The 12,527-nt window shown below is 42.7% G+C and overlaps 1 protein-coding gene and 1 long non-coding RNA gene across 2 annotated transcripts in view; one reads left to right on the top strand and one right to left on the bottom strand.

Annotated features, from left to right (window-relative positions):
• The first annotated feature begins 4,660 nt into the window (after window positions 1-4,660).
• Window positions 4,661-12,527, top strand: part of LOC109529660 (double-strand-break repair protein rad21 homolog) — a 22,060-nt gene continuing 14,193 nt past the window's right edge. Inside the window, exons 1-12 of the mRNA XM_019893040.1 lie at window positions 4,661-4,807; window positions 6,746-6,933; window positions 7,033-7,162; window positions 7,239-7,338; window positions 7,499-7,605; window positions 7,727-7,924; window positions 8,007-8,132; window positions 8,274-8,399; window positions 8,783-9,006; window positions 9,519-9,672; window positions 9,758-9,903; window positions 9,988-10,176. Of these exons, the coding sequence (XP_019748599.1) occupies window positions 6,790-6,933; window positions 7,033-7,162; window positions 7,239-7,338; window positions 7,499-7,605; window positions 7,727-7,924; window positions 8,007-8,132; window positions 8,274-8,399; window positions 8,783-9,006; window positions 9,519-9,672; window positions 9,758-9,903; window positions 9,988-10,176 (1,644 nt within the window). The 5' untranslated portion in view covers window positions 4,661-4,807; window positions 6,746-6,789. The remainder of the gene's footprint in view (window positions 4,808-6,745; window positions 6,934-7,032; window positions 7,163-7,238; window positions 7,339-7,498; window positions 7,606-7,726; window positions 7,925-8,006; window positions 8,133-8,273; window positions 8,400-8,782; window positions 9,007-9,518; window positions 9,673-9,757; window positions 9,904-9,987; window positions 10,177-12,527) is intronic.
• The window catches only part of LOC109529665 (uncharacterized), an 11,339-nt gene continuing 5,793 nt past the window's right edge, over window positions 6,982-12,527 (bottom strand). The window contains exon 3 of the long non-coding RNA XR_002170880.1: window positions 6,982-6,996. This is a non-coding gene — a long non-coding RNA (uncharacterized LOC109529665). The remainder of the gene's footprint in view (window positions 6,997-12,527) is intronic.

The raw sequence follows: 12,527 nt of genomic DNA, 5'->3' as shown, positions 1-12,527 counted from the left end.
GGCCGTGTTTTCTGCGTGGCCGGCGGGAGGATGACCAGAAGGAGGTGATGGCCTCGGATCGATCAAGGTAGAAGCCCCGACGAGACCCACGGTGAATGTATTTCCAGGAGGGACAAAGAACGTTGTCCGGGAAGCGGTGCAGCGCAGGTGGAAAGCGCAACCACCGAAAGCGGAGCCCGAGAAGTTCTGCCGCTGAGTACCGAAGTAGTCCTTCCATAGGTCGATGGAGGAGCGACAGGATGGTCCAAATTAGTATGGCCCAGACAAAGGCCCCGATTTCCCCCGTCATGAGGTATAGAGGGGTGGAGATGGCACGGGACCTGTCTGAGATCCGAAAAGGTAGGACGCTGTGACAGCGTGATTAAAAACAATCAGATAGTGGTTGACGATCAAAAATAAATTGGCGACAGTAAAACCGTAAAAACGTTAAAAATGTGTGGCGGGTGAGCAGCGGCAGCCAGACAACGCCAGCGTTCACTCAACCCGGAAATCACGTGCCCGAAGGCCGCTGATCATCCAAGCAGCTTTGAAGTTGAAATAATAAACAGACCAAGCTAATACTGTAGACCAGGGGTCAGCAACCCGTGGCTCTAGAGCAGGGGTGGGCAATCCCAGTCCTGGAGGGCCGCTATCCTGCATGTTTTCCATCTTTCCCTGTTGCAACACACCTGATTCAATTGTTCAGGCCTCGACAGAGCTTGCTGATGATCTGATCATTTGAATCAGGTGTGTTGGAGAAGGGACAGATGGAAAACATGCAGGATAGCAGCCCTCCAGGACTGGGATTGCCCACCCCTGCTCTAGAGCCACATGCGGCTCTTTAAGCGCTGCCGTAGTGGCTCCTTGGAGCTTTTTCAAAAATGTTTGGGAAATATTTTGTTTTAATATGGTTTCTGTCGGAGGACAAATATGACACAAACATTCTTAACGTTTTCCAATGCTGTAAAAATGTGTAGAATAAATATTACACTTCAACATTCCTGTCGAGGATTTGCATCGTAGCCTGCGACACACATTTCCATTAGCAGGGCGGGATGTCAGTCATATGCCTGTTGTAAAAAAAAAAAAAAAAAAAATACAGCATTTTATGTACAATTCACCAAGGGTACTGGCAAAGGATGGGAATCTGGAGGGGCGGGAGAGGCATTTAAAACGGTACATGCGAGCTACTATCGTAAACAAAAAGTGTGTCCCATGCCTCCGCGTCAGGTCTCAACTAAGGTAGGCAGTGATTTCCTTTTCACAAACCCACAAACTCTTGCGTCTACTTTATTTTTCTGTTTCGTACATCTTAGGGGTCATTATGGCTGTTGCTCATAATGGCATGTGTGTGTACGCGCGTGCGTGTGCTGTAATAGCTCGATCACAGGAGGTTGGTTGATCGGAAAGTTGATCTTCGGTCAAAAAGGTTGGGCACCCCTGCTCTGCAGATGCACTGCAGGAATAAAAAACATTTAATCATGAATCAATGTGTTGCCAACCTAGTCATTTTGATATTAGGCTAATATAGCTAATATAGATACATACAGCATGTGTTTCCTTCATTATAAGGCTTTTAATTTTTTAAACTCCAAACATATTCTTTTTTGTTGTTGTTTTGTTTTTTTTGTTTTTTGTCCAATATGGCTCTTACAACACTTTGGGTTGCCAACCCCTGCTATATGCCCTGCGATTGGCTGGCAACCGGTTCAGGGTGTCCCCCGGCTACTGCCCGAAGACAGCTGGGATAGGCTCCAGCACGCCCCGCGACCCTTGCGAGAATAAAGTGGATCGGAAAATGGATGGATGGACCCCTGCTATAGACAATCAGCCCTCACTTCCTTCATAGTGAATAAAGAGAGCTAATGCAGTGAAATGATTCTATATTACCATATACAGGTACCTATATATAAGAAATAAAAAAGCGTTTTCAGACTGCTAGGGCACATTCAGAATTTGTCAGGCCGCAACTCTTGATTCTAGTTGTTCCTTTGCAGAGACTCCCTGTGGAACTGTGATGGAATGCATTCATATTTGCTCTATTATGTCACCTGAAACAATTCATTCCATGGGGATGAAGCACAATTACATTCATCAATTACATTCATCATCAATTCGATGATCTCCCACCACTGTTCAATTCTGGAAGGTACACACAGTGGAGTCAAATTAAATGACAATATTAAGTTACTTGGTCATCGTTTCATTTGTACGTCCTCATCTAGTTGTGAAGCGTCATTTCATTTCAGCACACAGAAATGGCCCCTCGGGATGAAATGATCTTGTTTAACAGATGGTGATAATACTAAAACTGTGTAACCTCCCCTGATATTGTGCAGCATTTTGTAATAAAATAGGTGATATGCCCCTTATGGATGCTGCATTACATGGATGTACACTAACTTTGTCATTTAGTGTCATAGCTTTAAACTCTTGTTTCACTTTTGGGGCCCAATTAATTCTTTGATGCTCTCACAAAAAGCATGGATTGATGTTGGATCACAAATGAGAAAGGAATTACCGGTACTTTCATGAAAAGTCACAGTAGACAAGCTGTACTTACTTTTAACTGCTATTGATTATATTTCTATGGCATGACCTTGGTCCTTGTTCCACATTCAGTTACGCAGTGTGCCATTTGCAACAAATAAATTCCATATCCGAATGGATACAAATACCGTATCAGATTATTTTGATGGCTGAGTTGTGCCACAGTTACGTTGCGAAAATCCCTGTGCTATGACACAGGCCCCTGCTGCTGATGAATGATTACATGCTCAGCTGGCAGCCTCTTACTGTGCAAGATACTGTAGCCTAAGAGACAAATCCTATTTTCTGTTGACCAGTTTTGCAATTTGGGTCGCACTGAGGCAACAGCTGATGTCCTGCTTGGTAATTTTGGATGAGTGCAATGGACATCTAGTTCGTATGTTTCATACATCTGATGGTTGCATTTCTTCCAAGCTTGGCATTACTATTAACTGTACCTATGCTTTCACACAGGTTAACATCTTCTGTCGAATGACGACTACACAAAAGAAAATGATTTTGTTTTTTGTTTGTAGATTTTATTATTTGATTAGTTTCAGAGTGAGAAAGTACAGCAAAAAAAAAAACGAACCAAAAAAAACAGACAAAATCTGTCTGTCTGTCTGTCTGTCTGTCTCTCTCTCTCTCTCTCTCTCTCTCTCTCTCTCTCTCTCTCTCTCTCTCTCTCTCTTGTTGCAAAAGTCACATGTGCGGACAGCAACAGCAAAAACACTTCCTGACTCTTAGTGGTGACTTCTTCGACTGCAGCTTGTCATTTCTACAGGGAGAAATATTTGTTTCCACATAAGTACAAGTTTAATTTTGCTTCAACTACAAAATTATTTTCCAAACCTATAAGTAGTTTTTGCTTCACCTAGAAATACATGTATTCTTTTTAACAGGTAAAATTGATTCATACAGCCATAAAAGTATTTTTTTGGTCAATTGCAACTTCTTTTTCTGCCACAAAAACACAAGTATTTTGTAAACCTACAAGTTTTTTTTCAACTACAAATGTATTACATTTCCATCGCACAAGTATAAATTAGCCCACATTTACAACAAATTTGCTTCCATACTCACGCGCTGAGTCCGTGGTATACAGCCAATCCGCTGACTCTTGCTCCTGATGTCACTCACTAGACCACGCCCCTCGACGGCACACAGCATCACACATAACAAAGCAGAACATCAGAACAGGCAGTGAATGGACTCGATACACGTCCCACTTATGGATTTGGGCTCCGAAGGCGTGGTAATTTCGGGTCGCTCGTCCAACTCATAGTGACAGCGTCAAAGTCTTTAAAATATACTCACGATCTGCTGCAGTGACGTCAAGTGACCACAAATGACGTGTTACCTTATTTGCTCCAGTTATCCAAGGTGGGTGAAGTGATCAAAGCACCATATTCCATTTAATGAGCCATTTTCTGATTTGCAGTACACGCAGGTCGTGTGAACATAGACTTGCAGATCTTATTTTGACATGCTCAACCCAAATTTGTTTAGAGGCCACAAAAACAACCACAAAATAGAATACAAAGCCTTTATTGTCACGTTCGACGGTACGGATGCAACAAATTTGAACTTATGAAAACAAAATACATACCAATAATAGAACATTAAACATGACCAGCTTATACTTCCAACTGCAGGATGAGGATGTTGCCTCGAAGCCTCGTGACGGAAAGGCCGACATCGCCTCATCGCCCGGTGCCTCGCAAGGATGGCGGGGTGAGCGCAACTTAGTGTGACTCGCCGGGGAACCGAACAAGTAGAAACAAGGTGAAATCCGGACAAGACTACCTTCGTCGATTCGCTGTTGCAATAGTTAAATTGTCGGAAATACGTCATGAACTGTCGTGCATAGTGCCCCATTTTATTGTAATCTCTGGCTCTGTATTTTTTCTACATTTTATTATTTATATATATATATATATTTGTTTTACACAAGTACCTGCACTAGCGTCCTTCCACTGTGGTGAAGAGTGCTAGTACCTTGCTGCCTATTTATTTTCATTTATTACATATTTGTTTCCTCTTCACGTCTTCACAGAGGACATTGTGCGACAGAGCCTTCTGTCGGCCGTAGGTGCTCATTGCGCGTTGCCTCCCGCTCAGGAAACTCCTCCTCCGCCATATTTGACTGTAAACATCCTGTGGATTTTAAAAGGGCAGCGGTGAGCGGGAGGAAGGCGGCTGGCGCCATCTTTACTGTTTTAATGAGTACAACAGGGGGAAATTCGCTGGGAGAAGTAACATAATCTGTGGAATTTCAACATAAAGCGGTGTGCCGTCGGTAAGTAGGTTTGCACTTACAGTTGGTTGCGTATTGTTTCATGTATTTTTTTCTTTTTTTGGAGCTAAGTAAGCTAGCACGGCCGTGGTAATTTGCTCAGGCCTTCGCGGTGCTTCGAGTGGATAGCCACCAGCTAATGCTTCAGTTGTGCGAGAGCATCAGCATGCAAGGTTGGCAGACTGTTGTTTCTGAATAGTGGTGTTACCAATAAATACACTCGACTTCTGGGAAGATGTCGGAATGGCCTTACTGAAAATGCGTAGCACACATCGACAGTTATTGTCATCAATGCTAATGCTATCTGGCGGCCAATTTATATTGTGTCAGTCTATGCCGCGATTCTCTGCATCTTCGTTTTACTGTTACACTACTTTTTAAAACTGTGTACCTTTATGTAACCCTCTGCACCAATTGCACGCATGTTGTTAATTTGAATGATTAAATCATTTGTAAGGCGGCTCAGTGGAAGACTGGTTAGTGCGTCCGTTCCGGTGGAGAGGTGCAGGGTTCAATTTCGGCTCCGGCCATCCTGTGTGGAGTTTGCACGTTCTCCCCGTGCCTGCGTGTTTTCTCCGTGTACTCCGATTTCCTCTCACATTGCAAAAAATATGCACGGCTAATAAATGGAACATTCTAAATAGTCCGTAGGTGTGATTGTGAGCGTGAATGGTTGTTCGTTTATGTGTGATTGGCTGGCAACCATTTCAGGGTGTACCCCGCCTACTGCCCGTAGACAGCTGAGATAGGCTCCAGCACGACCGCTATCCTTGTAAGATAAGATAAGATAAGAAAACCTTTATTAGTCTCGCAATGGAGATATTCCCAATTCACAGCAGCAAAGTTATTGAACGGAAGAAGTAGAACAACAAAATATAGGAGCTGTAAGGATACAAATTATAAAATAGATGGATGGATAAATTAGCTGGACATCGAACATGTACATTCTGGATTGTCAGAACTTGGAACAGTCTGGACTGGATTTGTCAAAGTAATTCACATACTACTGCGTCCATATTATGCTTACAATGACCGGTGTCAAACACATTTCAAATAGAATGCAAGTGGAACGCCTCAATTGAGTTGCTATTTTTTTCCGCTTATTTGGAGAAAAAATAAGATCATCAACTGTGGTTGGCGATGTATAATCAAATTTAAAGATACTCAAATATAAAGAACAGAAGGTTTCAGGCTGATCGTAAGCATATCGGTTTCAGGCTGATCGTAAGCATATCATATGTTTTGGCAACTCCTCAACAATTGAGTGCATTAACGTGTTGTGCAGGTTTCTCTTGAGTTTTATTGGACTCGGTGGCATACTAAGTAGGGATGTAATGATAACTGTGATATCCTGTATTAAAATGCCCGCAGTGTGGTCATGTTAAAGTTTTAAAAGCAGCGCATCTCCATCCAAACATGTTTTCACCTTCTACAACGTAACACAGCAATTGTGAACTACATAGAGCATGATACTTTGCTGGCCCACACATGACAATAAAATGACAGGCCAAGCCTATTTCTTCGTCACTGATGTTATGTGCAAAAACACAATATTGCGCTTTTTTTCCCCAGTATAATGAGTATTTTTTTGTACAATATTGTGAATTTTTATACATTGTAAGCTCTTTTTATGTTGCCAACCTCACCACAATATCGTCATATTATAATATGACATTTGGATATTGTTACATCCCTAATACTTAGTCCATAGGTTGTTTTTACCATTCAATTCAAATGACTAAATCACATTCTTAATTAGAACTGTTTCATTCCTGCCTTATTTTGATTTTGAAACATGTGCTCTGAAAGTTTGACTTGCCTGACGTGAATTCTTTGCTACGCCTATACATCCTGGAAATCAGAGCAGTTCCCAATAACACCGGCTGGACCATATATGTTGTTATGACCTTTTACAAAACATAGCTTCATTTTATTCTCCAGGTGAGCCTACGCCATTGTGTGTGTGAGGCAGTGGAACCAGGGCAATGTTCTACGCCCACTTTGTCCTCAGTAAACGTGGGCCGCTGGCCAAGATTTGGCTGGCGGCTCACTGGGACAAGAAGCTGACCAAGGCTCATGTGTTCGAATGCAACTTGGAGAGCAGTGTGGAGAGCATCATCTCACCCAAGGTAACAACAAAGTACACTTGGTTTCTTCAGTTTGTTTGGTAAAAGGCCTTTTTTGAAATCTCTCTGCCACATTGCATATATTTTGTGTTGTGCTCCTAGGTGAAGATGGCGTTGCGTACATCAGGTCACCTGCTTCTTGGGGTTGTGAGAATCTACCACAGGAAGGCCAAATACCTGCTGGCTGATTGTAATGAGGCCTTTATCAAAATCAAAATGGCTTTCAGGCCAGGTATGGTGACATCCATTGCTCGAATAATTTGCTCTTTGGACCGTTTTCTGAGTTTGAGCGCATTATTTGTGTTCAGGCGTGGTAGATTTACCTGAGGAAAACAGAGAGGCGGCATACAATGCCATCACCTTACCTGAAGAGTTTCATGATTTTGACCAGCCGCTTCCTGATTTGGAGTAAGTCCATGTCTACAGTTCAGAATTAAACTTGTCACACCTTAGGAAAAAAAAAAAAGATATGAACTCCAGATGTGAATGCTGATATTCTAAGAATGTGTGTCTCTGCTCCATTCATTATGCAACATAAGCATTGCACTCTTCGGTGTCCTTTACACAGTGACATTGACGTGGCCCAGCAGTTCACTCTGAATCAGAGCAGAGTTGAGGAGATCACCATGAGGGAGGATGTTGGCAATCTCAGCCTTTTGCAAGACAATGATTTTGGTAAGTCATAAGAGTGACGCACCAATCTTCAAAAGTCATGATACAGAAACATCTTGTGTCTTTTTTCTTTCAGTCGAATGCAACTCGTGTCATATCGAGAATAACCTGTTGTTCTCCACAGCTGATTTTGGCATGGACGACCGGGAGATGATGCGCGACGCCAGCACGTTCGAGGAGGATATCATGCATGGTGCCACAGCCTCTAACCTTTTGCTCGAGCCTGAGCCTGGTCCAGCTAATCTTCCCGATAAATCCAACCACATGGAGTATGATGACTTTGGTGATGCCTCCATGGGCAACAGTGACGGAGGGATGTTAGGTGAGTTCTTCAAAGCTATCCCTGGCATCTCCCCAGTTTTTACATGAAAGTGGCGATCTTCAAATGATTTGCGTTGTTTCAGTGGATAAGCTGCTGAGCTCCGAAGATGGTGGTGGCATTTTTGATGACCCTCCAGCCATCACTGCAAGCGTCATGATGCCTCCAGATCATGGTGATGACGAGGATGATTTTGACAACCTTCAATCACGTAAGTACTTGCTGCATAAGATCAAGATTGTTTTTACATTGTCTCAAAATGACTTTGGAAATCTGAATTGCTGTATACAATCACATCAACAGGAACACCTGGGTCTAATTAAATTTCCTGTTTTCTATCTTGTGTGTCTAGCGGGTCCAGACAGCCCAGACTCCGGGCCGGCAGAGCCACTGCCAGCTATGGTTGACCAGACTGAACAGACTACTCTTGTTCATAATGAGGAGGAAGCATTTGCACTGGAGCCCATTGACATCACTGGTTAGAAAAATATTTTAGAATTTTTTTTTTTTTTTTTTTTTTGTGCCCAATTATTTGCAGTTGAGCTTCTCAGGACACTGGTCAACTTATTAAGAGCTAGACCTACTACATTTACTTGGGAGTTAAGTCTGTTCCCCTGCAGCTAACGGTTACACTGTCCTTTTTTTTTAAATCACCGACTCGTTGCTATAACCATATTGTGCTGTGTAGTTAAGTCTACATTTTGTATGACTTTTGAAATTAGTTTTCATGGGAAGTTTAATTGAAAATGTTCATACTGTTTTGTTCCACCACCATTGCATATAACAACACTGCTGACTCTACAAAATTATATAATAATAATAATAATAGTTATTATTGTTGTTATTTGAACTTCTATTCAGTGAAAGAGACCAAGGCCAAACGCAAGAGGAAGCTGATTGTGGACAGTGTGAAGGAGTTGGACAGTAAAACCATCAGAGCCCAACTCTCCGACTACTCTGATATTGTGACCACCCTGGACCTTGCCCCTCCTACTAAAAAGCTGATGATGTGGAAAGAGACCGGAGGAGTGGAGAAGCTCTTCTCTCTTCCAGCTCAGCCTCTCTGGAATGCCAGGCTGCTCAAGGTAATGAATGTTGGGTATTATAATTAGCTACTGTATTAGAGGGGCTGGTTCAGATTTTTGGGCGGATGTAGTACAATCTTGTACGGTTTCCAGGTTTACAAAAATTGTCTTGAGCGAGCATTTACACTTAACACTCATCACACTTATCACCCAATGTGTTTGAGAACAGGCCAACTGTCATTTGCCAGAAGCAAACAATCCCTTTTGCACAAGTTGGCCAGTTTAGTGGTAATTATTCAAGTTTCATCTTTCATTGGTCTGCTGCCCAGGTAGTGAGATTTAAGAGTACAATGAGAAAGTGATTTTTTTTTTTTTCTCCTCTGTCCCCTTTCACTGCCTCATGTGCTTTTTCGGAATACTGAAAAGGGTTTTTTTGCATAATTTATCAGAGCTATTTATGATTTTGTCTACCACCTGTCTGACTATAAGGCCGATATATATATATATTTTTTTCAATGATCCTTTGTTCAACAGTTGATGTTCCTAATCTCCTCTCTACACTGAAACCTTAGATGTTCACACGGTGCCTGACACCTCTGGTGCCAGATGAGCTCAGGAAGAGGCGAAAGGGTGGTGAAGCAGACAGTTTAGATGAATTCCTCAAAGAGTTGGAGAACCCGGAGGTGCCCAGAGAAGAGATTATGGGTCAGCACCGAGATGTCATTGGTAAGAGCACTTCATTTGACAATTCAAATGTAGCATGCTAACAAATATAACTGGTCAGCAACACTTTCCCTCATTCATCATATAGATCAGACTATCATGGAAGAACCCAGTATGCTGGCTGCCTCTGCAATGGAAGGCAGCAGGACAACACTGGATGAGACGGTCATGCCTCCTCCATCCACCCCTCGTGGTGTGAAACGCAAGACCCTCGAAAAGGAGAGTGCCGTGCCTGTGAGTTCTACAAACAGTTCTTGACATTTTTTACCCAGCCTTTGTGAGCTCCATCGCCCATTGATTGGCCCTGTTCTCTTTCAGGTGGCTCCCTTAGAACAGCAGCAGCCACAACAGCTGCCGGACCGCTCGCTCTTGTCTCAGAGGCTAGACATGTCGCAGGTCGAACTCCCCCCAGAGGAGACCACCGTCAACCTCACGCAGCTCGTTCCCGAACTGGACCTTCTTGGAGAGAAGAACAAAGACAAGAAGGACGAGAGCGATGAAGAAGAGGTGAGTTGTTTTTGATTTCCGTCATGTGATGAAAATAACAGAACAAGCTAGAAAGGGGCACTGTCCATCTCGTGATTCATCAGATAACTGCAGAATTAAGAGTCTGGTAGAGAGGAACAGGCCCCTGTTGGAGGAGCTTTGGGCTTGATTTTATTTCCAATGTGATAGAAGTCACAACGCAATTAGATTTGATTTTTAATCAGTCAATTTAAAGGTGGAGTTTGCTATTTTTAAGTTGCTAGCAAGATGTGAATGTAGCCTCACTTCACTCCCTCATGAACGTGAATGCCACATGCACTGAATGTGACATGCACTATATCCAAATAGAATTCATAATGGAAAGGTGTACGCACTGAATGGTGCTTGTTTGATTTTGTGTTTTTTTTGGGGGGGGGGGGCGTTGTAATAGCAATTAAATTTTTAAGAGCGGTGATAAACTCACCTCATGGCACTGCAGGGTTTTTTCTGGTTCAAATTGAGACAGAAGTGGTATAAATCAGAATTGAGGCTTGTGTCCTTATTTCCTTCTGTCATGAGTATGCAGAAGCATGACATCTCCTGTTTTAGAAGAGAGTGGTGGCTCGGAAGTCCAAACCGTACACTGCGAGTGGTTTAATAGCCCCCAAAAGTCAACAATGCTAAAAGGTTGGTCGCCAAGCGCCCACAATGACACTGGTGAAATCAGACTTCATTGTTGGAGCCCATGGCTCCTCTCTGGTAAAACTTTTGCACATTTCCTTTCTAGACAGCACAGCTGTCTTTGTTGGCTTTCAGAACACAGTCGTAACCACGACCGTTCTATTTATTTATTTATTTTAAGGTTTTAAGGATAAAAATCAAGTTGGAAGCTGAATTTGGGGCCAGAGAGGGATTTTTCAAAAGTTCATTTTTAATAATCTACTCTTAGGGGATGTATACGTTGAACAAACATGCATTTAAAAAAAAAAAAGGCCTTATCTCCCCCCCCTTTTTTTTTTTTTTTACACAAGAAGTCCCACAGCCCTCCAAACTCGCGTCCTTAATATATACCGTATTTTCTGCACTATAAATAAAAATAATTAAACAGGATGTCGTCATTCCAATATTTATTGTGCATCCAGGGTTTCCGGTGTATTTTGGGGCGGCAGTTGACCTGCGTGTGCGCAGTACATGAAGGCGTTCCGTAGCTCGGCGAAGGAGGATGTGAGCCGTTGCTTCAGGTCTTTCCTGAGCACTGCTGTTGCTATAGCGCCTGCAAAGTGGCGTAATGCTGCAACTGCAATTAAAATACAAAGCTGCTGCAGAGAGACATCAATCCCTCAATCAGCACCGCTGGAGCTTGACACTGTGTTGAGCTATATCAATTGGTCTGGCTGGAGGCGGTCACCACGCAATTTTGAATGCAGAAAAAAAACTCTGGCACTATGACATTGGCGGTCTGTTTTCCAAGCCCAACGATGCAGCCATCCATGTAGAACGTCTGAGTTGCAAACTGTATGTTTTTAGAGCTCTCCAATAAAAACAGAAAAACAAAATTTGCCTCTCGGTAAGTTATGGTCATAACTGCAATCAAATAATCTTTGTAGGAAAATGGCAAGTGTGCTGCTTCACTTCAATTATGAACACGCTTTGGTCGCATCTTCTAACACAACGGTCTCAGGCTGTGCTTGTAGCGATGTGACAAGTTCTAAAATAATGGTTAAAAATCAAGTTGGAAGCTGAAGTTGGGGCCAGAGAGGGATTTTTCAAAAGCTCATTTTAAATAATCTACTGTTAGGTAGGTGATATATAGATTGAATGAACACGCATTTTAAAAAAAGCCTTTTTTTTTTTTTTTTTTTAACTGCAAACTCGCCCTCTTAATCTATATCATATTTTCTGCACTATAAGGTGCTTCGGATTAGAAGGCGCATCTTCAGTGAATGACCTATTTTAAAACTGTTTTCATAAATAGGACGCACTGCGTTATAAGGCGCATAGAATAGAAGTTACAATAGTGGCTGCGGTTGCGCTATACATCCACGAGATGAAGCGACGCTAAAGGAATTGTGTGTGTGTGTGTGTGCGTGTGCGTGTGCGTGTGTGTATACATTCTCTGCATGTAACCCCTCTGACTAGGGTTGCTTGAGTAGTAGCATTCCAACAGAGCCATGTTATCGCATCTCGCCCATCTCCGCTTTGTTCCAGTAGCCCATTTTTCATCAAGGTGCTCTGGTTCCCCATCACCTGACGCAGACCTTGTTTGGCTGGGCGATGTCTGAGCCGGCATGTCATTCGTTTTATTGTCTCTCATCAAATCAATCAGGTGTGTGTGTGTGTGTGTGTGTGTGTGTGTGTGTGTGTGTGTGTGTGTGTGTGTGTGTGTGTGTGTA

Source organism: Hippocampus comes, unplaced genomic scaffold (genome assembly GCF_001891065.2).
Source record: "Hippocampus comes isolate QL1 unplaced genomic scaffold, H_comes_QL1_v1.1 scaffold94, whole genome shotgun sequence".
Lineage (NCBI taxonomy): Eukaryota > Metazoa > Chordata > Actinopteri > Syngnathiformes > Syngnathidae > Hippocampus > Hippocampus comes.
Note: the sequence above shows the minus strand (reverse complement) of the source record. Positions and strands in the feature narration are given on the sequence as shown.